Genomic DNA, 27,988 nt, shown 5'->3' with positions numbered 1-27,988 from the left:
AATCATTTAAAACTCACTTCAATCTAACAGAAACTATCTATACAAATGATTTTAAAGATGCCTCATCCTTTAATCACAAATGACTGTGACCTGTGACTTGCCCAGTACTCAAATTAAAAAATAACACGTTATGTGCCCAATAATGGAAATTTAATTTTTTTCTGTCTTCTGTGGTTAAATTCATGATGCAGGTGCTGCCTCCTTGTGGACATGCAGTGCATGAGGTAAGAGTATACACACATTTCTATTCAAACGCTTGTTATTTTAAGAAATTGCAAGGATGCATTCAGTTGATCAAAAGTGACCGTAAGGATTTCTGTTTCAAATAAATGCTGCTCTTTTGAACTTTCTATTCATACGTGAGTCATGAAAAATAAAATGTATTAGTTTTCCACAAAAATATTCAATACCACAACCGTTTTCAACATTGATAATAATCAGAAATGTTTCTCGAGCAGTAAATCATCATATTATTTTTAGGTGGCAGATGCTTTGGCAAGTTTTATGATCAGGCACAAATTTGCAGAAGCTTGCAGTGAAGCTAGAAGGTGATTTACTAATGACTGAACTCTCGATCTAAAACCATCTTAAAATGTATGTGTGTGTATGTATTTTATATATATATATATATATATGCAATAAATTGTGCATTCAAATAAGTAAGAAACATGTTCTGCTGAAGTTTGAAGCTATTGTTTTGTCCCTTAGATGAAGCAGAAGACACCTCGACCGGATCCAACATCCTCCACATCCAGAAAAACATCGGACTTAAATCCAGGAATTGTTTCAACTGTCACTGTCCTGAGTTCAGAATAAAGATCTGAATGTTCTTTATTCAACTGTTTTTGGAATTTCCGGAAGCATTTAAATATTTAAATGAGATGGAATCATGTGACATCATCATAGTCAAGAGAAGAAAACACAGTGTAAATGAGGAGCATGACGTTTAGCCCCCCCAAAAAATACATTAAAATTTATTAATATTCAAAGCACAGTCTGACTGAAACACGTGCAAAATACTGAGCATGAAATGAAACAAACCTCTACTTAGACTCTGTGTGTGTGTGTGTGTGTGTGTGTGTGCGCATACACAAACTTGTGACCGAACTTCGAATCACACAACGGAATCCAACCTCTAAATACATAAAGTGCATGATGGAAAAACTTAGCAATTCAGGAGAAAACTGGACAAAATTATTCTCTATTTACAATATACAGTCAAACCAGGAAGAGCGAGTTACAGATTTAAAGGAACAGTGCACCTGAAAATAATCATTTACTCACTCTCACGTCATTCCAGGAGTCTGATTTGACAAAGAACATCTGAAACCGTTTGAATAAACTTCACAAGTGATTCTGGAGTTGTACAGAAAATAATAAATAATAGTAGAGATGTGGAACGACCCGAGGGTGAATAAACAGTAACGGAACGAACACTTATGAGGTGAACTATGCCTTTAAAGAAACAGTTCACCCAAAAACCAACATTTGCTGAGATCTCACTCACCCTCAGATCATCCGAGATTAGAATGAGTTTGTTTCTTCATCAGATTTGGATAAATTAATGTAATATTGCATCAGTGTCTAATTAATGGATGCTTTGCAGTGAATGGGTGCCGTCAGAATGAGAGTCCAAACAGCAGATATAAACATCACAATAATCCACAACACTCCAAAAGCTGACCAAAAGATCAAAGCTGCATGTTTGTAAGAAACAAATCCATCATTAAAGATGTTTTTAACTTCAGACCTCTGCTTGCCACAAAAAAAAAAAAAAAAAAAAGTTCATAATCCATAATAACACTGAAAAAATCCATCTCAGGTTGTGTCTCACAAAATGTCTTGATGGATTTGAGATATTAACCAATAGACTGGACAGCTGTGGATTATTGTGATGTTTTTATCAGCTGTTTGGACTCTCATTCTGACGGCACCCATTCACATCCATTGCTGAGACAATGAAGCAATGCTACATTTCTCCAAATGTGTTCTTCTTTTCAAATCTCGGGATGTACTGAGGGTGAAGACGCCGTCAGTAACCTTTCATTTTTGGGAAACTATCCCTTTAAATGTAATGGACAGGGCATGTGGCATGACATCACACGTCCTGCTCCACAGAACCCAAAGAGCACTTCCCAGAAATCCCACAGTTTTGTCCCGCACGACGTCCGTCACACGCATCTTCTGCGACGGGCAAATCCCAAAACTCCTAATACTGAGATTCTCTCTCTCTCTCTCTCTCTCTTGTTTTTTTTTTTTTAAATACTGCAGAACTTGAGCACATCAAACGCTTCTCTATAGAAAAATAAACCACTTCTGATCAGATTCAAAATAGTCTTTGACACGTTCTTCCCGCTGGGATCACAGACACATGGTGAAACGGTAAGAAAGAGAAGATTGTCGAGCCGAGCAGAACCCATCGTCTGCTGATACCGAACAAGTGCTTTAGCTCAAGTGCATACTGTAGTGTGCACTGCGGGCGAGAGAGAACAGACTTTACCCTGCTTTTCAGAGAGAAAGGAAGGAAGATGAAATGAATGTAACATTGGATGTGGATTGTAGTATGTACTTGGCAGGCAGTGTTTGTTACACTCTAAACCCATCGTTTGAGCACGAGTGGGCGTGGCCAGATCAGCACTTTGGGTCATCTGTGGGCGTGTCAATGTCCGAATGCCCCGCCCCCATCACAAGCGACACCTCTGAACTGCTGCTGGCGATCAGCTGTAACTCACCTGTGGAGGAAACACAGTCATAATGACATCCATCACAACATGCTGTCCTTACTAAACAGCAAGCACAGTGAAAATAAGTTGTACTTGCAGATTATGTCAAATTAATGAAATAAAAGGCCACTTTCATGAGTACACTTTTCATAATGTTGAACTGAAAGAGTACATTTTAGAATATTGTTCTAAAAATATTCTGTTGTGCATTACATGTGCTTTATTCAATATTATATTTAAAATTAATAATTTTTTCAATGTACTAAATTGCAACTTAATTGTTTTTACAAATCAGTGTTATTTTAGTATCAATTAGAGAGTGTTATTAAGTTAATTAAATAATTTTTATTTTCTCTATTTTTATTATAATTTGTTCAAGTTTTAGTAATTTTTTTGTTTATACACACACATTTATATTTATATATTATTTATTTATTTATTTTTGTAGTGAAGTTACAATGAATGTATTTTTTTCCCTTGGGAACTAGGAGAATTAAAAAAAAAATTCTTAATATTTTATTTTATTTCAGTTAACATTTACTCTATTTAAAATTACAAAAAAAGTTTTTTGATTGTTTTAGTTTTAGTTAACTATAATAATTGTTACATTTAAATATGCAAGTTTCAAAAGAAATGACATTAAAATACATCTTGTTTTCCAGAAATGTTTGTCAGTATATTCATCAGTACACATTATCCATATTTCAAAAACTATTGAAATTACATAGAAAGATCACTAAGTTAATTTAACGTACATTTAAACTATAATACATTCTCAGTTAATAGCAATTAACATGCAACGAAGTGTGAAAAACACTAATCTGATTATTTCTGTAATGCATACTATTTCAAAAAATTTCAATCTCAAGGCTGCCTCAATGCTTCACACCTTTTGGGCTATTAATAATGAATTATCTGTAAGTCACTTTTGATAAAAGCATCTACTAAATGCTTAAATGTAAATGATTACCCACAATGCCTTGCACGACAGAAGAGGACTCACTCTGTTCGGTTGGCAAGGTGTCCTGGGACAGCGGCTCAGAGTCCAGGAGGACCTGAGGGAGACCCACCATCCTCACGCCGGGGTCACGCCCCCCGACGACATCACCGGCCATGACATCATCGCTCATCACCATGGCGTTGAGAGCCACGCCCCCCACGGCGAGCTCGTAGTCCAGAGGAAGTTCATTCAGACACTCGGCACTCGACTGCACCGAACAGAATTACATAGAATTAACATAGAGTTACCCTCCAGCCATAGTGAAGATAGGAGACATGCATTTCAGTGACTTCAGCATGCTTAAAGTAAACTAAACTACATAAAACTAACTTTCAGAGCTTGAAAATAAATTTAGAAAATAAAATATTAAATGTTTAAACATATTGTATATTAGCTAGTTAGCAAGGCAACATTTTATTTTCATTTAGTTAATTATATATCAATAAAAACTAAACACACACACATATATATTATAAAAACACAACAAAAGTACTAAAACTTTAACTTGAATTAAAATGAAAGCAAGGCATACATTTTTAGTCTAAGACCATGTATTAGCATAACTAAAACTGGAATAATGTATTAAAATGACAGAGATATATATATATATATATATATATATATATATATATATACAATTTAAATCATAACAAAATTCTCCAAAATAGAAACAGTATAAATATAAAAATAATTAAAAATATTTTTTAAAATTTATAGTAACTAAAATGTATATTAAATTATATAAATGTAATTTAAAAAAATATTATATTGGTATATTAAAATTGACATGAGATACACTCATTAAGGCACAAAATGATGTTTTAAGAACTAAATAAAATAATAAAAGAAAATATATAGAAAATATATGAAATAAATAATCAAATGGAAATAATTAAAAAAGGAAAAAAATTAAAAAATAAATAAATTAATTAAAAAATATACATTAAAAAAAATACAAATAAAAATGTCAAAAATGCTACAAAATGACTAAAACGTTTTTAAAAATTCAAATGAAAACAGATTTTTTTTTAACAAATCTAAATATTAATGTTAAAAGAACAAAATGAAATAAAAAAAGCATCTTCTGGAAATAATGTCATGCATTAATTTATTACTGTTATTAATAATTACTACATGATATTTTTATTCTTATTATTATTATTAATAATAAAGTGAATTTAATCCGATTTTCCTGACACTGATTCTGTCTGAAGCTCCAGCTCGAGGAGGACTGAACATGCACAAACAGAGAATCACAAACCGTGAGGCCGAGAGCTTTGAGGATGTTCATTTTACACATGGGACAGGTGCGATGGTCCACCAGCCACGGGTCGACGCAGCTCTTATGAAACAGATGCCTGCGAGCAGCAGAGAGAGAAGAGTGTGGAGCTGTTCTCAGTGAACTGATATTAAATCACCTGCACAACAATCAGTTCAGCACTAATGCATTTGATCCACAAGGATACATTCAGCTGATCAAAAGTGACAGTGAAGACATTCATGATGTTACAACAGATTTCTATTCAAATAAATGCTGCTCCTTTGAACTTTCTATTCATCTGTGATTCCTGAAAAATAAAATGCATCAAGCTTTCCACAAAAATATTAATCAGCATTGATGATAATAATCAGAGATGTTCCTTTCATCATCATATTTTCATGATTTCTGAAGATCATGTGACTCTGAAGACTGGAGGAATGATGCTGAAAATGCAGCGGAGCATCACAGAAATAAATTACAGTTTAAAACACATTCACATTGAAACATTATATTTTAAATTGTAAAAATATTTCACAATTTTACAGATTTTATATATATATTTAAAAAAACAGGTTATGTTTATATTTTAAATATATATTATAAATAAATTTAGTTAAAATTTTAATTTAATATATCTTTAAATTATAAATTATATAAATATAGACGTAAAAATATTATCAAAATATATACTGTATGTGTGTGTATTTATGTATACATAAATATACACAGAAGACACACACACACACACACACACATTATGCAAATGAAAACTTATTTTGTATGCAATTAATTGTATGTGCATGCATTAATGTGTATGTATGTATATATGTATGTGTGTATATATATATATATATATATATATATATATATATATTTATATTTATTTATTTATGTATGTATATTACTGTACTAGTATTGGAATAACATTGTATGAATGTAGTTGGCTACATTTTGTTAGTAGTTTATCAAAAGTGCCGTCAGGTGTGTGTTTACCTGCAAGGTAAGATTCTCACCACATCATTTGGTTTATAGCCCTCGATACAGACGGCACAGTTATCGAAATCACTCTCCGTTTCCTAAAGAAACAGACACACATCATTAGACAAAACAAAGAGTCTCACTGCTGTAAAGACTGCAGTACTGAGTGTTTATTAGCTCACCTGATCGCCTTTCCTGATGCTCCGCACTTGTAACTGACTGATGGCTTTTTTGGCGGCGTCTCCCAGCCTCCTCTGACCAATCAGAGAACAGAACAGAACGTGACCAATCAGAGAACAGAATGTGACCAATCAGAGAACAGAACAGAACGTGACCAATCAGAGAACAGAATGTGACCAGAGAACAGAATGTGACCAATCAGAGAACAGAATGTAATAGGGATGCACCGAAATGAAAATTCTTGGACCGAAACCGAAAACCGAAAAAGAGAAAACCAAGGCCGAAAACCGAAACCGAAACACCGAAAGAAATTATGCCAATTATTAGTAACATTGTATTTATTGCTATGACCGTGTACTAACTTTACTAAAATTAAGACATTGCAATTGCATAAATTAATATTAAAGTTTCAAAGATAATTACAATTACATAACTTATTTAAAAAAAAAAACTTAAAAATACATAATTACAAATGATGCAAATATTTATTAAGCACATTGCAACAATGCACAGTATAAAATAAAATTCAAACTAAAAATTTATCCCACTCATGTGTATATTTAATAACAATGTACAGGCCTACTGGCTGCAGAAAGGTTTTAAAATGAACAGTTCTCTCATAAAAACAAAGTGCATTTAGGTGAAGTGCATTTGAAATTTTCTATGTAGGACTAGAAAGTGCATTACTTCTCCAGTTGGCAAGACTGTTATCACTTCTGGGGATGGGGTCTTCAGACAGATAACCATCTAGCTGTTGAGCAGTTGAGCTTGTCATCTGCCTGACATTTGAGAAATATTTGAGAGAGTGTATTTAAATAGGGCCAGGGCATAAATAAACATTTTTATCAAATTAAAGCAGAAATCTAGCATAAAATCTAGCATAAATATGGCTACAATCTGATATTATGTATGTATATATGTTTGTGTGTGTGTGTGTGTATATATATAGTGGCCTAAGAACAAAATAGCCAACGTATTATTATTATTTGAGGCACTTTCTTGCAGAATTCCACTGAACATATCAGACAACGATGGTGCATGCCCCTCATCTGGTGCAGAGACGAGTCTTTTTTTCTGCGCTCTGATCTGTCTCCTGCGCTTGGCGCTTCTCCGTCTCCACGCGGGTTCTCCGCATCCAGCGCGGCCTGGATCATTTCTCGTGCGCGCTGCCTTATTTCCGCATCCAAGTTATGGTTTTATAACGCGGATCAAGCACATTCGCGGTGAAGTGCAGCGGATCCGAAAAGATCTCAGTGAGACGTGTGCTAACAGACTCTATAAGACTGTACTTTTATTTGTTTTTACTTCGTGTATTAATCTCTTTGTTAGGAGACGCTTTAGTGCTGCGAATAAAGGAGTAAGAAGAGAGAGAATGTTCTCACTGGTGTTAAGTGAATGTCGCGTGGAGCTCGTTGTCTGCACTATGCAGGTGCACGTGCAGGTCGCGGTTTCTGTTTGCGTCATCACAACATTTCGGCCGTGTTGTTTCGGTGATAAAAGTCTATCGGCCGAAAACCGAAAAGGCCATTTTCGGCCGAAAAATTCCGGTGGCCGAAACTTCGGTGCATCCCTAGAATGTAACCAATCAGAGAACAGAATGTGACCAATCAGAGAACAGAACGTGACCAATCAGAGAACAGAATGTGACCAATCAGAGAACAGGACGTGACCAATCAGAGAACAGAATGTGACCAATCAGAGAACAGAACGTGACCAATCAGAGAACAGAATGTGACCAATCAGAGAACAGAATAGAACAGAACGTGACCAATCAGAGAACAGAACAGAACAGAACGTGACCAATCAGAGAACAGAACAGAACGTGACCGATCAGAGAACAGAACGTGACCAATCAGAGAACAGAACCTGATTAATGAACGTATTTCTCCTTTGACATCAGTCTCTCGTTAGAATAATTAACGACAGAGCTGTAATGAAAGGCTCTGCAGTTGTTTCTCTGTGATAAAAGTCACTTCCTGTGGTCTGTTATCATGTTTTAGGGTTGCGTTCTAACACACACAAACATGCAAACCACCAAGAAAGTGGTTAGTGCTCAGCTGAAGCTTAACTCTTTTTGTGTGTGTCTGTGCTTGTTTGTAGCACTACACAATTTGACTTTTATTTTTGTTGATGTTGCAATTATATAATCAATGTTGCTATTAAATGTAATTGTATTATTTTGTATGAATAATTATAATACAACTATAAATACTGCTAAACGTTAAATTATTATTAATGTAATATTTCACTGTTCAATAAACCACTGAGTATTAAGAAAAAGTATATTATTAATAATAATAATTATTATTATTATACATGTAATTCTATATATGTAAAAGATCATAAAACAATTAATAATCATTTTATTTGTATTGTTTTTGTATAAACAATGATAATAATAATAATAATAATAATAATAATAATAACAATTCTTAAAAAAAATTTAAGTATCTAATATTTCACTGTACAATACAAAAATATAATATTATTAATCTATTTAAAGTATTGTTTTATTATTATTATTATTATAAACAATAATACCAAATAATTCAATATATAAATAGTATTATATAAAAACTAAATTAGAAATATTAATAATGTAATATTTCACAGCAATAAAAAAAGTATTGATTTTTTTTTTACTTTTTATTAAATTATTAATATTTACTGTTGTCTTAATCCCATTACATGATTTACTTTTTATTTAGATTAATCAATCAGCCCAGTTAGATTTTCACATAAACACACATTGTGAACAAAATGATGTGTCTAACACACACAGTGGCTGGAAACACAGTTAAGCAGCACTTTCAGCAGAAAGACGATGTTTGTCAGGTTTGTACCTGGTTGCGGTCTCTGGCGTTGGCGTATCTGAAGCGCTGGATGTAGTAGAAGACGAGCCAGGCCAGCGAGATGATCATGAGGATGATGAAGGAGATGGAGACGAAGACCACAGAGGTGCGGCTGACGTATTTCTGGAGGTTGCGTGTCCCGATGGTGATGTGCATGAGAACAGTGATGTTCCTCTCCATCAGAAGAACCAGCTCACGACCCTTGGGTTCGGGGATCATGATGGACACCACGTCACCGGAGCCTGAAACACAGAGACACCGTTAACCAGAGGCTCAGCTTCCTCTGTGGCTAAACTACACACAGTTAGATTAAATCAGGAAAAAAATTACATGGGGGAAAAATGTTTTTTTGGTCAACTGTAAACTTTGGGAAACTTGTAATATTTTTTGTTAAACTGAATAAGTTTCATGATTTTAATTAATTAGGCAAATTTTCCGATTTTTATGATTTAATCTAACCATTTAACCATAATCCAGAACATTTTAATCAGGAAAAAAAAAATCTAGAATAAAAAAATTACATTGGAAAAAAATGTAAAAAAAAATAATTGAGGAAAAAAATTATAAAAACGGAAATAAATAAATAAAATGGATTTCATAGGGCTTAAAAAATGTAAACTTTGTTAAACTTTTAATATTTTTCATGGTGGTTTCCTGATTTTAATTAATTTAATTCTGATTTTTAAGTTTTAATCTAACCATTTAAATATTATACTGAACATTTTAAATGAAATTGGAGAAAAAAACATCAGGAGACAAAAAATTGGGAAAAACTAAAATAAAATAAATTGGGGGAAAATTATTTGAGAAGAAAAAACTGAATTAAAAAAAATGATAAAAATGGGAAAAAATCAAATGGATTTCATAGGGCTTAAAAAAGTAAACTTTGTTAAAATTTTAATTTATTTTTTTGTTAAACTGAATACGTTTCATGATTTTAATTAATTAGGCATTCTTTCTGATTGTTAGGATTTAATGCAACCATTTAAATATAATCCAGAAAATGTTAATAGAGGAGAAAAAATGTAGAAATGTTTTTATTAAATTGGGGACAAAAAACATAAAATGGGGGGGGGGTTACAGAATGGAAAAAAATGTAAAGGATTTCATAGGTTTTTTTTTTTTATACATTGTTGTTAAACAGAATAAGTTTTCATGATTAAATGATACATTCTCTATGATTATTATGATTTAGACTAACCGTTCAAACGTAATCCAGAAAATTTAAATCAGAAAAAATATCTAGAAATTATTTCATTGGGCCATATATGCAATTTTTGTTCAACTTTGTTTTTTAATTATATAAGTATCATGATTTTTTAATGAAACATGCTTTTCGATTACTCAAATTGTATGTGAACCTTAAAACAGAATCCAGAAAATATTAAATAAAAAAAAATTAGGGCATAGAATTCCTCAGCCCAAACGAAACACAGAGTTCAAAGATAGAGTTAACGCTAACAAGAAAAGCAACACAAGAGGGAAATGCAGATAGTGAAGCAGAACAAAGAGAGGAACTAAACAAACAGCATTTCTGCAACACTTCACGGCGAGATAGAAAGAGATAAGAGGCGTCAGATGAAACTTCTGACACTCAGAGTGACCAGAGCGCTGACCACAACACTATCATCACGACTCCAGATGTGAGAGAACATACAAACACAGCTGGACGAACTGCAGTGAATGGGTGCCGTCAGAACGAGAGTGCAAACAGCTGATAAAAACTGTTAAAGTTTTTAACTTCAGACTGTTGCTTCCAGCTAAAACACGAGCTCATAATCCTTAATGACGCTTCCTCCAGTGAAAAAGTGGCCTGGTCTGAATCAGGAGAGAAATCTGCACAGTGTGGATTATTGTGATGTTTAGACTCTCATTCTGACGGCACCCATTCACTGCAGAGCATCCATTACTGAGACACTGATGCATTGCTCGAAATTCTCCAAATCTGATGAACAATCAAACTCATCCTAATCGTGAATGGTCTTAAAGGTGAGTTAACTTTGGGTGAACTATTTCTTTAAACCATCACAGATTTAGTGAATCACAATCAAACGTGTACAATATCCATTCACCATTAATCATAACCTAATATGCATATAATGCATGCATTATAACAACCTATAAATAAACACATAAACCACACATGCATTCGCATGCAGCCAGACATATGCAATAATGCATTTCTCATCACACATAACCACACATGCATTTACCACCAGCCACCACTCATAACCGTATATGGACTTACAATAACACATAACCAAAGATGCATATCTAGGTGACAGATGATGAATGCATGCATGCATCACAACACACATGCATTGGGCATCACATTCAGCCAGCCATGCATTTGCCATCACTCCATATCCATATAAATATATAAGGCATAATTCATATAAATGCATAATTCATTCATTCATTCATAACCAAATATGGATTTGCAATCACACAGCGTGTCACAATCGCTCATATGCAGACATGCATCACCTGTATCTGGCATGGTGACGGTCTCATTGGGGTTCGAGGATCCCACGTTGAATATGACCACAGCTGACGCGTTTTTTCCCACGGCGTTTCGGATTTTTTCTTTGTACGTGCAGTTTCCGCGGCTGATGAGCGCGATCCACGCGCCGTGTCCGCGCGGCGTGAATCTGCTGTTGGGATCGCACGCGTTCTTGTCCTGCGGCGCGACGGGCATCGCCAGCACGCCTCTGGCCTCGCGCTTGAGCGAGTGCTCCCCGTAACGCCCGCACTCCGTCTTCTCGGTGCGGACCTCGGCCGTGTCCGGATCCACGTACGTGATGTTGACGAACGCCGTGTACCACTCCTCCTTCTCCGCCACCGTGAAGTCCAAACACAGCAGATGGACGAAGCAGAAAGACAGCAGCCAGGTGGACAGGGCCAGACTACGACACGTCTGGATCACCGAGAGTGCCATAGCGGTGTATTTCTGATTATTGTGGAGAGTCTAGCGGCCGCGCGACGCGCGTTTACTCCATAATCTCCGCCTTTGTGCGTATCGACCGCGTTACGCGGCGCGATCGCAGACACTCGTGGTCGAAACACTCAACTTGGAAGACGGAGTTTGGTAATTAATCACCTCTAGAGCCTGTTGCTTGTGCGAGAGGCGCGTTGGTTGGGTAAAAACGTGAGCAGAAGCGGCGCAATGGAGCCATGGTGCCTTCAGCTGTTGTGACAAAAACGGAGCGCGTAACAGCGACCACTAGCGGCGGAGCGAGGATCTGCGCATGCGCGACGCCCTTAAAGAGACAGTCCACCCAAAAAATATAAATTACCCCATGATTTACTCACCCTCAAGACAAATCCATTAGGAGTTATTTAAAAAAAATGCCCTGGCTCTTCCAAGCTGTATAATGGCAGTGAATGGGTGTTATTTTTCAATACTCCATAAGACATCAAATAAAGCACATCCATCTATCATAAAAAGTGTCCCTTATAGCTCAGGTGGGTTAATAAAGACCCCTGAAGTTAATTGATGCATTTGTGTAAGAAAAGCATCCATATTTGAAACTATATAATCTTACGCAGCGTAAGGTCTGTTGAGAAGTGATGAATGTGGAAGTGCAGCGGAGAAAGTGAAAAACAAAACACTGGCCAGGAATTATAAAATGAGGATTTGTAAAAGCCAAGATGAGACTGGTTTTCGTTTGCTAAAGTAAGGAAACTTTGCTCCCTTTGCTCCTGTAAACAAACATTTTTTTTTTTTCCGTGAGACTAGCGTATTCTCACCAAACCTTACGTAATGTCTACGTCCCACATCATCCACCAGAAAAGCATGATTACAGTTTATAAAATTTCGTATATGGATTTATTTTCTTACAAAAATGCATTGATTCGCCACAGGAGGCCTTTATTCGCCCTCTGGACCCATGCGAGGCACTTTTTATGATGGATGGATGCACTTTTTTATTCACAGTAAAGATGACATATTTAAGATGTTACGACAGAAAAAGAGCAAAACGCTTAAAAAGTAGCCTATATGTCCAAATAATTTAATACGGAAAAGGAGCAATGTGAGAAACAAAGATCCCGTTTTCCATTTTCCACAGAGGAGTGCATCTATCACTTTACCATCTATCTGCAGTTCATTTGTTAATTTTCTCCAGAAGAGGGCGCTGTCTCACACTATTTCCATTCTGCTTCCTGTGTCTTTAACATGAACATTCAGCATCAATGACCTTTAGGTAGCTCGATCAGAAGAAAAGCTGTCCTGCTCTAGTGCTCTCTCAAACATGTTCCACAGTTCCCGTCAGACAGGGGAGTTTCCTCAGCTATCTTTAGACACCCTGACTAATGTCACTCTCGTTTCGGTCCTGTATGCACAACAGACTGCACTGACACTTACACACAGGAAGAACAATTCTCAGTTCGGGTGCACATGTAGGAAAGACACACACTGGTAACCAGTCGAAATAAATCACCAATTAGGACACAAGCCCACATCGAGGTCATCATTTTAACACATTGGGTTGATGGCTGTTACAGAGTGCATCGAAAAGCTTGACATGAGACACACTTTCACACTGATTTGGGTGTGTACTCCTCACCAGCAGCAGTTTCTGTGAAACACAAATACATACAGGACATTTCTGACATATGCAACCTTAAATAACTAAACAACAAACATAGTTTCTCAGTAAAAGCATTGCCAGAAATCCACTTTTCTCAATGGAAACATGGGATACGTGGCTCCTTATAGTTCAGTTTTAAGTCTGTCTAAGTGTGCATTTAATTTTTTTTTCTATTTTCAGTGGTTTTCGTCAAGTTTTTATTGTATTTGATCATGTAAAAATGAGTTAATCCAAGTTTTTGTCTCTTCGTAGGAAGAGAAACTGATGTCAGATTAGTTTAATGCTCATCCAATCTCTTATTTTTGAAGAAAACATCTTTAAAATAAAATAAAAGACACTAATATGTAACTTTTCTTTGGTCTGTTTGACTACTCAAAGGAGAATACATGAAAATATAACTAAATTTCACATACATGAACAAAAATCTGTCTCTAAACCTCTTTACTGTATTCAATTTCAAAATGAATCCTAAAGCAGACAAAACTGTATATTTATATACATCCCATGTGTGCTCTTAATGTGCAAATGAAATAATTGATTGTTTATTCATATATTTATTACTAAATGTACTACTTCACAAAAAATGAAATATCTTGGTCACTAGCACTACAGTAAGACCATGTTATAAACAGCACACAGGAGAGCTGTCAATCAATAAACGGGAAACAAAGTAACTGTATTTGATAAAGTATCTCTTTTCTTGTGAATTAAAAGTAATGTGTTACTTAGCAGTTACTTGGAAAAGCAATGAGATGACATGACTTGTGTTACTGTAATGCATCACCCCCAAGTATCGGGGAAAGTTACTTTAAGAGTAATGCATTACAATATTGCGTTACTCCCTAAAAAGTAACTAATTATGTTACTTAGTTACTTTTTATGGAAAGTAATGCATTACGTTACTTTTGCATTACTTTTTAAATATGAGCAGGGCTTGATTTTCATGTAAGAAGTTTTATTTATAGCAAATGTAAAAGCAATTTCACACCAAAAAGTGTAATGAACAAACCCAAATACAAAATGCACGTCTGTAAACAGAGGAGCAGTCTTCAGCAATAAAAAAACAATGAAGCACAGTTGTTAGTTTATCTAAAGTCATTTTTGCTTATTAGTACGGTTGAACTGGATCATCAAAGGTCAGCAACAAAGACATTAGTTAATAAAATTGGATTAGATACATTTGTGTTGTTTAGCATATAATTATTGCAGGTTTGCATCCTATTCCGAGTTTGCATTTCACTATTTTAATTCATTTTGATGAAAACAAATGTCCTGCATAATGGCTTTTTAGAAAAAGATGCAAAAGTATGCAGAATGATCCAGTGCAACATCTGCATTACATGTCATATTTGTAATTAGACATATGCTCATAATAAGATTACATTTACCTTTTTTATGGACTACGTGATTACAGATTATGCACATTGGCAGTTAATTATTCATAATTTAGTTGTTCTCCCCAATTCTGCTTTTTTCTAAAAGATTTCTCCATAATATATTTTCTTAAAAAAGTCTACCGTGTGTCATATTGAATTGAGAGAGCTTTCAGAATACATAACGGCCGTATAAGTGTCATGTAAATTAATTTGAAGTCTCAGAAGGGAAGACTGATAAGGTAGGCATTCATTGTATTTTCTAAGCATTCGATGCGCCGTCCTTAAAGATGTCGACCACAGAAGTGACCACTTAAAGAAAAACATCTCCAATCACCTCCAGGACCTAAACCTCACATGAGATGAACTGTATGAGATGAATAATTATGCAAGTTACAAAACACTGCCGTCATAAGTCATCTAGTCAGAATACATTACCTTAAACGAGTAATCTAGATTACATTACTGACTACAGTTTTTATCATGCAATTTGTAATCTACCCAGAACTGTCTGCCATTATATGAACAAAAGGCACGGGATATAATAATCTAATTTTGTGTTCAGAAACAAAAAAAGATGGGCATACAAGGGAGAGTAAATGATGACTTAATTTTGATTTGAGGGCGACTGTCCCTTTAACAGAAAGCATCAGTCAAAAACACACTTGCATTACACAGAGAACGTTTATTACAGCCACAAATTATTTTATACAGCATTCGTATGCTAACATTTTTTACATAAACTTTAATGATTCAATGTTGTTTTTTTATGTACAGTATACAATCTTTTTTAACGCTAGATGAAACTTGAAGTGAGGATGTCAAAAGGACTCTTTGGTAACACTTTATAATAACTGCATGCTATTAATCATTAGTTAAGCATTAGGAAACAGTTAATTCATCATTTATAAAGCATTAATAGACATTTATAAGCAGTTTATAAATACAGATATAAATGCTTTATACCTGATTTAAAAGCATAACTATAATGTATTTAATAATTGTTTTTTCATACTTTATTAATGATTAATTTATCATTTCTAAATTAAGTATAGCATTAATTGCACACCAGTTATTAAGGAGTTGTCAATGGTTCATAAGATCACTTAGAAACTTTAAGTAAATTATTAATAAACTATTTAAATTTGCATTCATACATCTTTTTATTCAGACATATAGTAATAGTTACTTATAGTGTTAATAAATGGTTTATTAACATGTATTTCTACTGTAATTCAGGGTTAATTCAGGTAGTTATAAAACATATGTAGTTGTTAGTTAACTATTTTTGTGAGCTCATCTAAAGCGAGGACTATTTATGCCTTGTAAAGCTAAAGCTTAAAGTTAATATTTCTATGTTCTGTATCACTGTGTTGTGTTTGTTTCTGTTTTTTGTTTAGAAGATAAACGAGCCTTTAAATATCCTTTATAAATGCTTTACAAGGCATAACTAGACTCACTTTAGATGAGCTCACATGAATAGTTAACTGACCACTACTAAATGCTTTATAACTACCTGAATTTACTACATTTCTTGTGATCTTATGAATCACTGGCAACTCCTAAATAACTGGTTTGTAAATAATGCTATACTTCATTGAGAAATGATACATTGATCATGAATAAAGTATGAAAATACAATTATTAAACACATTATAGATATGCTTTTAAATAAAGAATAAAGCATTTATATCTGTATTTATAAACTGCTTATTACTGTCTATTAATGCTTTATAAATTATGAATTATCTGTTTACTAATGCTTAATTAATGATTAATAGTGTGCAGTTATTATAAAGTGTTACCGACTCGGTAGCACTCATATAGTCTGGATCCAGGCATCATATATTTAGACCAGAGATCTTGATTGTTGGATGGGAAACACACGCTATGCATGTTCCTTTGGCTCGTCTAGACTGATTTCAGTGAAGATCTCTTCTGCTGTTCCTCGTCCTGTAATGCATAAAACCCAATGAGAGTGTAAACTTACAGTATTGCATATGCATGGTCCTAAAATGTATAACATTGTTTTTGTTTTTTTAAATAAGAGGCCTAAATCATTCCTCAGGCATGTTGGCCAATGAATTTTCTTGGTTGTACTGACCAGCATTAGTGACATTATTGTTGTTTTCATTCTGCGCCGCATCTGTTGCTTCGGCTTCGGTCGGACCACTGAATTCAGATTCACTCCCAAGCAGATCCAGATCCAGGTTAAACTCCACTTTCTTCACTGGCGTGGACGAGCTCGAGTCTGAAGACAAACTGTTCTCTTCTGGGGCATCTTTAAGATTATATGGAAAACAATAAAGTGAATACAAACAACCCGTTCATTTTCCTCCCAATTAAGGAAAACAGTGGCCATCATGCATGCAAAAAATGCATGCAATTCTGCCAAAGCAATGTAAAATGCTGCTGTTTGCATCAGGTTTTGTCACGAGCGAGCGCTGATGCACCTCACCGTTTTCACTGGTAGGTGTTTGTTCGGGTTTCTCTCCTGCAGAGCCGTTTGCTATCGAATTGGTCTTTTCCTCAGACTTGTCTTCTTGTATGAAATTCAAAGACACAGGCAGATCTGAGCAGAGAGACGTGAACACGGGTTGATTGTGAGTTTCTGAGCAGATTGCACACATGAAGGTGTGTGTTTTACACTCACACTTGCCTTTGTTGGTTTGTTCATAGCTCAGGCCTTGTTGGTCGCTCTTGAGCGGGGTGTCATAATCATTGCCAGGTCCTTCGACACGAGTCAAATCAAACGAGTAACTCTACAATCACAGTGCAAGAGAAATACAATTAGAATACTGTAGATCACTTTATACTAGGTGTGTGTGTGTGTGTGTGTGTGTGTGTTTGAGAGAATAAATTCAAAATTCCTGTCAATGTCAGTGACTGTTCCAAACCTTAGTGAGCTCTCGACCTAATGAGCATTTTAAAGCTTTAAACATTTTTTTTTAAAAGGGTTTAAAATGATTAAGTAATGCATGTTAGATTTTAATTTTATTCATTTAAGATGTTTGATTGGAGACACACACTTTTAAACGATAATAATAAAATCTTTGCAAGAAATGACAGTGTGACTCTTTGGTGTAAGTGATTTAAGCAATTTAATAATAATAATACCTAAAGAGCATTTAAAGCATCTGGAAATAGGTAAGTAAACAAACATAAAATCAATCAATTAAATTCAAAACATATTCTTAGCTAACAATCAGAACGCTGCATGCTTTTTGAATAATAAATAAATAAACTCTCCTGGCACATATCACTGAATCTACTTAAGAAAAGCAAGTAAACATAGCTATTTTTACTAATAAAGATCCAAAACATACAAAATAAAAAATAAAAAATAAAAATCTTACCCTTGCTTTCTTTCTCAGAAAAAACAAAATGCCAAGCAGACAAAAAATCAGGATCAGGATGAGGACCAAAATGATGATGCCTGTCAACAACAAACAGAGATGTGATGTTGTGGTTATATGTTTATAAAGGGAACAGGTATAACGTCAGCACATGAACGTGATTTTAATGTGTCAGAGTAAATAAAAGAGTGGAGTGTGCAGAAACATTAAGACAGGAAGAAAGGATGCGTTTCCTATCTTCATCGAAGCAGACGCTGTGATGTGCAGAGAGTCGAGCTCACCTCCTGTTAACTTTCCTGAATCTGAAACAGAACAACGATCGCGTTACAACAAACCAACCAAGACCCAGCAGAATGAGCTCAGATACACTGAGAAATCACTATCTGCTTTTGAGAGCATGCAGTTCATCATATAACCATTTGTGATGAATAAAAAGCTTTGGTGCGAGTCTACAAGCATGCTGTTAAAACTATGCAGAACAGAGAGAGAGAGAGAGAGAGAGAGAGAGAGAGAGGGAGAGAGAGAGAGAGAGATGTTGCTGATGTGGTGAGTCTACATTCAAAAGCAAGGAACGAGCTCAATCTCTCACCCACTCACTCACACTCACATCTCAAAGCCGCCCTGCTTTCTGCTATTTTCTCAACTTGTCAGAAACATCTTGTATGTTTTAGCTGCTATGCATGTAAAATTATAAAAAAAAATCTTAAAGTCCACTTTTTCTTTTCTTTTCTGGCTCCACTTCTGTCTTATAATTGCACTATTTATAATGTGTTTTGTTTTATTATTAAAAAAGTATTTTACAGACTTTTCCACAAATTTCAAAACACAGAATAGTCATCATGATACGAGTCAAAAGTATGAAATAATGTATAAAGCTGCATTTATTTGATCAAAGATCCTTTAAAAACTCTGAAATATTATTACTGAGAAATATTATAATATAACAGTTTTCTATGTGAATGTATTATGTTAAAATGCTATTTATTACTGTGATCAAAGCTGAATTTTATATAAATCAGCATCTAGAAATTAATAATTTTATTTAGCAAAGGTGCATTACATTGATCAAAAGGGAAAGTAAACTCATTTATAAAGTTACAAAAGATTCGTTTTTTTAAAGAAATGCTGAACTTTATCTTCAAAGAATCATGAAAAATCAAATGTATCATTGTCTCCACAAAAATATTGTGCAGCACAACTGTGTTCAACATTAATAATAATCAGAAATGTTTCTTGAGCAGCAAATCATCATATTTTCATGATTTCTGAAGATCATGTGACACTGAAGACTGGAGGAATGATGCTGAAAATACAGCGGAACATCACAGAAATAAATTATAGTTTAACAGATATTCACACAGAAAACAGTTCGTTAAAATTGTAAAAATATTTAACTATTTTACTGTATTTATATATTACAAATACAAGCCCTTCAAACCACTATCTAGACTGCGCTTGAACTCTGCTGAAAGCTCAATGGCTGTCCCAACACAAATACACAAGACAATGTCTATAAGTAATAACGGCATTCAGAGACACAGTCTAATAATACTACAGTAACAGCTTCCATTAAACATAACCACCTAATAATTCATAAGAAATCCACCAACCTATGCTTTCTTCTTTATGGTGCTTCACAAGTGTGGTGCTCGATGGATGTGTGGTGCTCGATGGATGTGTGGTGCTCGATGGATGTGTGGTGCTCGATGGATGTGTGGTGCTCGATGGATGTGTGGTTGAAGAGATCACTACATTGACGCTTTCATTCCGACTTTTAAAATCATTTTCAGGATCCTCTCCACTGCTCTCAGTTGTATTTTTAAAATCAGCTGACACTTCTTCATCAGAGGTATACGAGCTCGTGTCATTCCCAGTAGTTACTGATTCTGTTGTCATCCCAGTAGTGTGAGAGTCAGATGTGGCTGATACTGCAGTGGTGGACATCTCTGAAGGAGACGGTGACGGCTTGGAGAACATCCCATAATCACACAAGAGGAGAGCAGCTGAAAGTAGAATGAAAGAATGCATGTTGACTATTAATAAGCAACAAACTAGAAGCTTATAGAACAAAAGGTTCATAGTTAATAATCATTTAATAGTGAGAATTGGTTCTTAAAAATAAAGTGTGATTATATATAAGGTTTATTAAACTCAGCATCTATAACATTTTGCATCAATCATTCATTAGGAGAAATAATTCTCTCAGGAGAAATGTTGTTTGAGAAGCATTTGCTTTTTATTTTAATCTCATCACTAACAAAGGGAAAACAACTGGTACTGAAGAGATATTATATTAAATATTTATTTTGTATATATATATATATATATATATACGTTTAAAACTAATAAATAATTGTATTTTTCTAGAAACTAATTTAATGTTTTAACAGACACATATTTGCGTTTTCTATTTATATAAACAAAGAAGATAAATATTGTTACATTTGATCAAATTAGTTAGCTTTGCTCATACACTACTCCCCCAAAAAAACTAAAAAATAAAAACTAAATTAACTCACCAAAAATGTGTAGAAGTACACAGTAAGTGCGCATCTTTCAGTCCGGTTTACTTTGGTTAATTGTAAAGGTCCTGCTCCACCTAAACTGAATTTTTTTTCTCTGACAGTTTGTCATCATCGCCTCCGAATCGTGCAAACCACAGAAGGGCCTGAACAGGATGTCAGCAGCACAGAGACACACATGCAAACATGCACCTTTTCTAACTGCTCAGAGGAAGTTCTAGTGGAACTACAAGCATGAAATGCAAGACATTACATCATATACATCTGAGCCAAACATGTTATTCCATAATTAATTATTTAATTTCCTTACCTAATGAATTTTCTAATCATGCTTGTTGATATTTACATGTTACTAAGTCTCTTAAAGTAAACTTTTCAATGCATATCGAAATGTTTGGCTGCAACAAACAGGCTACATGTTGTTTCTATATTTAAATTTTTAAATATAGTTGCATAATCATGATCAGATTTAGAATTAAATAACTAATGCAAAGAAATAAGACATTTAGCAACATTTGATCTGCTTTGTTTACACCTATTGTTTTGCAAAAGTTCAAATCAATGAAATGCATTCTAAGTTTAGTATGCTGCTAGTTCCGTTTTAGCCTGTAGTGAACATTCATCTGATTGTTTTGCTAAAGAGCCCCCCCTGGTGGACAAGTGTTTACTGATCTGACCTTTTTGTCCAAGGCTGAGCATAATGTTTGCACTTACACAATAGAATAATTAACTCATAAGTAAAGCAATTAGCTATACAAAAAAAAGGAAAAGGTATAAGGTAATATACTGGGTGAGGTATAAGGGCAATAAAACAAAGCCAAAAAATGTAAATAAATAAAATTATGCAGCAAAGTTGTAAATGTTTTCAAAAAATGGCACGGCAGGTGTAAACCAGCCACATTACAGCCATAACTCTCAAACAAAGCTGAATTTTGCTGTGCTTGTATAACTAAACTTTCGAAATGCATATCTGAAATGTTTAAATGTGAACTACAAGTACTACATGCAAAAAGTGCTTTATAAATCTTACACTTTTGATCAAAAATTATCATTATTCATCATGCTAATAAAAAAGCAGATCACTGTTTCCTATCTGAATACTTGTCTAAATAAATGTGCGTGTCAATATTTACATGCTAATAAGTATCTCAAACTAAACTTTTTAATGCATGTTTAAATGTTTAAATGTGAGCTACAAGTACTACATCTGACATTATAAATACTACATTCTTTACCCAAAAGTGTTACCCCATTAATAACGATAGTAAGATTAGATATCTATTTCTTACCTGATAGATTTTTTTAAATGTTTACATGTGAAGTACAAGTACATCTTATTTTATAACCCCAAAATGTTATTCAATTAATAATCCTCATAAATGGGATCTATATTTCTTATTCATTCAGCCTTAATATGCTTGTAAATATTTACACACAAAAAGGGTATCAAACTAAACTTGACTGAATGTTTAAATGTGAACTACAAGTACTGGATGCAAGAAGTGCCATACTGTACATTGTAATTCCTACACTTTTGACCCAAAAATCAAAATATTTTTGTCGATATGTACGCGACTAAGTGTCTCAAACAAAACTTTTTAATGCACGTCTGAACATTTAAATGTGAACTACAAGTACTAAATACAAGAAGTGAAATATCGTACAGTATAAATATTTCCCTTTTAAATCAAAAATATTATTTCATTAATAATGAAAATAAAACTAGATATCTGTTCCTTGATTGATTTGTTTGAATGTTTAAATGTGCATTACAAGTACTACATCTTACATTAAAAATCCTAAATTTTAACAATAAAATTTTAACTATACAAGTACTACATCTTGTGTTATAAATCCTACAATTTTAACACACACAAATTCATTAATAATGGTCATAAAACTAGATCTCTATTCCTCACCTGATATATTTGTTTGAATGATAAAATGTGAACTACAAGTACTACGGCTAAACAAATCCTAAATCATAACTTGTACAGAACTACATTTTGGGTTATAAATCCTACACGTTTAACCTAAAAATATTATTGTATTAATAATGATAATAAAACAACTTCTTACTTTTCTAATAGATTTGTTTGAATGCTTAAATGTGAACTACAAGTACTACAGCTTAACAAATCCTAAATTTTAACTTTTAAATGTACAGAACTACATTTTGTGTTATACATCCTACACTTTTAACCTAAAAATATTATTGTATTGATAATGATAATAATGACAACCTCTTACTTTTCTAATAGATGTGTTAGAATGTTTAACTACAAGCACTAAATGAAAGGCCTGACATATTATACTTTAGAAATTCTACACTTTTAACCACAAAATGTTATTTAATCATTAATGGTAATACAAGCAGAATTAAAAGTGTTTGTTGATATTCACTACTGATTGTCTCAAACTGAACTTCTGAAGATATGTTTGGATGTTTAAATAAGAATATTTATCTCTGTATGGCATTAAGCTCAAAAACTTTGTAGTTATTCCTTAAAAGGTCTCTTTGTAGCAACCTGGGACTGATACAAACGCAGAGCTGCATATAAAAGCAAGCAATTGAGCGATCAATCCTCTGCCAAATGGATAAAGCAAGCTAAACTGATCCATTCTTCTGTAATACACAATCAAGGGATACAGGACAGGTTTTCTTTGTTTAAAAAACAACAACATTTATTTCCTGTAGATTTGCATTTACATAAAATTAACTTTGAACTGTTTTCTTTACAAATCACATTTTAAACCATCTGAAACCATTTAATTCTAGAACAGAGTCTTATGGGAAGGCAGTGCATGCATCTAAATCCGTCCATTCGAGCAGAAGCTCCGGTCATCTGATGCTGCGGTACATCATGAAGTCCACAGTGGTGCATCGTGGGAATTTGCCGATGGAGCTCTCCTCCACGGGCGTGTAGACTTTGATCTGCCGCATGTGCGTGTCCCGTCCGTTCTGGTGGTTGGCCAACACGGCGATCTGGATCATGAAGGTCCTGATGGGATTGTTCACCAGATCCAACAGAGGGATGTGAATCCAACCGCTCGGCTCCACCATCTCCAGCTGCTGCTCTCACACACACACCACACACACACAAACACACAAAAAAACAGCGCTCTAGTCACAAAGAAAGGATTCATCTGGTAAAGATGCACATTATTTTGCTTATTATAAGATTAAATACTGAATGAATCAATAAATGCACAGGGAATGTTGATTTGAGCTATGCATTGATTTACTATGCAAGAAGATAGAGACCATAGTGCATCATTGAGATACTATTATACTTTTTATTAATATATATTATTAATATTTTATTCTATGATATAGTTTATATTTAAATAGTTTTTCTTCATACACATTTATAAATATACACTACTGTTCAAAAGTTTGGGATTGTAATGCTTTTTTATGATTTTTCATCAAGGTTACATTTATTGGATTAAAAATACCGGATGAAAATGTAATATTGTGAAATATTATGATGTAAAATAAAAATTTTCTATTTTAATATACGTTCAAATCTAATTTATTTATGTGATGCTCCGCTGTATTTTCAGCATCATTCCTCCAGTCATGATCATTACTCCAGAAATCATATTAATAAGCTGATTTATTATCAATGTTGAAACTGTTGTGCTGCTTATATATATATATATATATTTGGACCTTTGGAATTATTCAGGATTCTGTGATGAATTAAACGTTAAAAAGAAGAGCATTTTTGTAAAATAGAAATATTTTCTAACAATACACTCTAAAGTCAGTACATTTTTAGTTCTTTCTCTTTTTGAAAGAAATTAAAACTTTTATTCAGCAAGGATGTGGTAAAGTTGTGTATGTAGATTTAGTAGATATTGTTGATTTATATTGTTAGAATATAAATATATATATATTTTTTTTATAAATGCGGTTCTTTTTAACTTTTTATTCAACAAAGAATCATGAAAAAAGTAAAGTTCCCCCAAAAATTATTTTGACAAAAATTCTAATAATAAATCAGCATATTAGAATGATTTCTGAAGATCATGTGACACTTTACTTTGGAGTAATGGCTGATGGAAATTCAGCTTTGCATCGCAGAAATAAATTATATTTTAAAGGATATTAATATAGAGACTATTTTTTCATATTGTAATAACATTTTGCAATATTACTGTTTTTTCTGTATTTTTGATCAAATAAATGCAGCCTTGATGAGCAGAAGACACTTCTTTAAAAAAAAAAAATAATAATAATTGAAAGTCTTACTGATCCCAAACTTTTGAACAGCAGTATACATTAGGGTCACTCAGTCATCAGTCCAAAAGGGGGCACACACAGCAATTCAATGCTAACAGCACCACACACATAGATTATGACTGTGACGTGATGTGTGTTTCTTACCCGGATCTCCTGCAAGTTGTGGAAGTTGTTTCCCACTCTGACCGAGATCTTGCTGGGAGTGTAGCTCTCATCCGATTTATAGTCGGCATAAATACACAGCATTTTCACAGTGGTTTTCCTCCTGACAGGACACAACAGAGAGGAAACATTCTCTGAATCTACTGAAACACATACAGTTAGCAGAAGCATGAACAGACCTCGGGAGGAGCCCACGCTGTGAATATGATCATTATAATATGCATCATAATTATGTTTTACTGTTACTAAACATGCTGTATGTACTGATCTCAGGTCAGAGTTTTGTTTAAATAAGTCTAAAGCCTAATTTTATAAGCACAGAACTATTTTTAATAGAAAATCAGCAGAGTGTGGAGATTATATGTAATCAGCACTGACAATTCAATACAAGAGACCGAATTTGAGCAGACAACTTAAGTTACAAAAACTTTAAAGACTGTCTGTGAGATATATATATTAATGCCTTTTTAGTATCTAGAGAGCAGGATTGTTGCTAGACATAATGCTTTTATATGATATAATAAAATTTAATGATCAATGAGAGGTACATAAAATAAGTTAAATTAAATATTTAAAACACTAAATTAAATTAAATATTGTTTTAAAATACTTGAAATTCACTGTCCCTATTGATTTTGGGTCTTAAGACTTAATTTATTACAATATAAGGATTAAAAAACTTATATTTTAAAATGTAAACACAAACTTAATTTAATTAGTTAAATATTTTCGAGTACTCAATAAATAAACCTACATGATTTTTCCCTGACCTTATAATAATTTTCCACTTTTCTAGGAATTTAAATATTAATATATACATATACATATATATACATATATATATACATATATATATATATATATATATGCATGCACACATAGCTCTACCTGAACTGAATGTTCACCAGATGTGGCTGAGAGCCGTCAGACTGCCAGTACGTCTCCAGATTATCATCTCTCAACTGGTCGACTCCAAACCCTTCACACAGAAACACACTGAATGAAGAAACAACTAAACAGAGCAAAACAAGAGATGCATTTATCAGGTGTGCAATCATCAAACACAGAGACACACACAAACCTGGCTTGCACGAGGACAGCGACCACACGGCCTGTGATCCGATCTCTCGGACGGTCCCCGTGCGCTCCAGCTGCTTGGGGTCTGCACCTGGGGGGGTTTTAGTGGTGGTCGCCATGGTAACTGAGGAGTATAAAAGAGGACAGACCACATGGATGGAATTAAACTCCCACAGGAAGAATAAAAGATGCTGAAATGATACAGTGTGATATTGGCTTACACATACATTTGACATAAATCTGGAGTTCTGACTTAGAAAGAATCGCAGAGAAATATAGTATTACATGCCTAAAACACTACAACTATGGTATAATCTTTTTATTATTATTTTAAAAAAAAACATTATTTTACACACACACTTAAATTTGCTAATGAAAAGCATATTAAATGCAAGTAAAGTGTCTACTTTCTTCATCATTCAGCGTAACAGATATATGCATGTTAAATTGGAAGAAAAAAAACACTTAAAGTTTTATTAAATTTGAAAATTATTAAAAAGTGGGGAAAAACTAGTGGTTTGAAGGATGGTGGCAAAGATTAGTGAAGATTTAAAATTGCAATTAATTAGTTTTTGGGGCTGCAATCTGATCCTTAAACAGAGTCATTTACTGTCATCTAGTGATTCTTAAATATGGATGAATTTTTTGGGTTTATAAGCTTTTGTTAAACTGAATTACATTTTAGTGGGTATCTTCTGTAAATCATGTTAAAAATGTATGATAGACATTATTTTTACTCAGAAAAAAACAGGACACATTCTATTGTATAGGGAATATATATATATATATATATATATATATATATATATATATATATATATATATATATATATATATTTAGAAATGAATGCTCTTATTCAGCAAGGATGTGTTTAATTAATAAAAAGTGATAAACTATTTGTTAGAAAATATTTATAATTTTAAATAATTGGTGTTATTTTTCACTTTATTCACAAAAAGTATCACAGGTTCCAAAAAAATATTAAGAAGCTAAATTAAAACTAAAAAATCAGCATATTAGGATCATGTGACACTAAAGACTGGAGTAATGATGCTGAAAAATCAACTTTGCATCACATACATAAATTAAATTTTAAAGTATATTAACATAGAAAACCAGTATTTAAAATGACAATAATATTTCACAATATTACAGTTTTTTTCTGTATTTCTGATCAAATAAATGTAGCCATGATGAACAGAAGAGACCTCGTTAAAAGTGTATACGTTTTTCAGAAGTGTGGCGTTTTATCATTGTTCAATTTACAAAAAGTCATGTAATATGAATATGGTTAAGAAAATTCTACTGTGTGGTATTTACAATAATCACAATACCCTGACAAATACACCTTACCACTTAATAAATGCATTTTTTTTAAAATATAACAAGGACTTAAATTTAGTTTTAATCTTAGAACATCAAGCAGTAGTTTACTCAAAAACAACTAACGTTACGTTACCTTTATTCTTTACAACAAGAAAAAAAACACAGTTACTCACCGTCCCTGAAAAACACTCGAACAAAGTGTCTTCCTTCTCCTGTTTCCACAGTTAACGTTAATTTAGAGACATTTTCTTAAAAATATAATACAAATATAATTGTAAACACGAGAGCTGTTCACATCGGCGCGCTCTGAGCACGTCACCGGTGGCGTCCAAGCGT

The 27,988-nt window shown here is 33.6% G+C and overlaps 3 protein-coding genes across 4 annotated transcripts; all 3 read right to left on the bottom strand.

The window, feature by feature from the left end:
* Positions 1 to 1,796: 1,796 nt before the first annotated feature.
* On the bottom strand, positions 1,797 to 12,212 carry LOC113065825 (RING finger protein 150). The gene is made up of 7 exons (XM_026237355.1): positions 11,482 to 12,212; positions 8,986 to 9,236; positions 6,145 to 6,216; positions 5,978 to 6,060; positions 4,985 to 5,081; positions 3,727 to 3,931; positions 1,797 to 2,732 (listed from the first exon to the last, which is right to left on the bottom strand). Exons 1-7 carry the CDS (start codon positions 11,930 to 11,932, stop codon positions 2,632 to 2,634), a joined length of 1,260 nt encoding a protein of 419 aa, XP_026093140.1. The 5' UTR covers positions 11,933 to 12,212; the 3' UTR covers positions 1,797 to 2,631.
* A 4,483-nt stretch (positions 12,213 to 16,695) lies between these two features.
* On the bottom strand, positions 16,696 to 20,983 carry LOC113065383 (cell wall protein IFF6-like). Of its 2 annotated transcripts, none has more exons than XM_026236603.1 (8): positions 20,835 to 20,983; positions 19,926 to 20,318; positions 18,597 to 18,617; positions 18,316 to 18,395; positions 17,613 to 17,721; positions 17,418 to 17,531; positions 17,064 to 17,240; positions 16,696 to 16,912 (listed from the first exon to the last, which is right to left on the bottom strand). In XM_026236603.1, exons 1-8 carry the CDS (start codon positions 20,866 to 20,868, stop codon positions 16,848 to 16,850), a joined length of 993 nt encoding a protein of 330 aa, XP_026092388.1. In that variant the 5' UTR covers positions 20,869 to 20,983; the 3' UTR covers positions 16,696 to 16,847. The 2 variants fall into 2 exon arrangements, with proteins under 2 accessions (XP_026092388.1, XP_026092389.1); XM_026236604.1 differs by having other exon boundaries at positions 17,619 to 17,721; positions 20,835 to 20,981.
* Positions 20,984 to 23,495: 2,512 nt separating this feature from the next.
* Positions 23,496 to 27,979, bottom strand: LOC113065824 (anaphase-promoting complex subunit 10). Its single transcript, XM_026237354.1, has 5 exons — positions 27,826 to 27,979; positions 26,330 to 26,449; positions 26,137 to 26,227; positions 25,231 to 25,351; positions 23,496 to 23,910 (listed from the first exon to the last, which is right to left on the bottom strand). Exons 2-5 carry the CDS (start codon positions 26,442 to 26,444, stop codon positions 23,680 to 23,682), a joined length of 558 nt encoding a protein of 185 aa, XP_026093139.1. The 5' UTR covers positions 26,445 to 26,449; positions 27,826 to 27,979; the 3' UTR covers positions 23,496 to 23,679.
* Positions 27,980 to 27,988: the final 9 nt, after the last annotated feature.

Source organism: Carassius auratus, chromosome 48, assembly GCF_003368295.1.
Source record: "Carassius auratus strain Wakin chromosome 48, ASM336829v1, whole genome shotgun sequence".
Classification (NCBI taxonomy): domain Eukaryota; kingdom Metazoa; phylum Chordata; class Actinopteri; order Cypriniformes; family Cyprinidae; genus Carassius; species Carassius auratus.
Note: the sequence above shows the minus strand (reverse complement) of the source record. Positions and strands in the feature narration are given on the sequence as shown.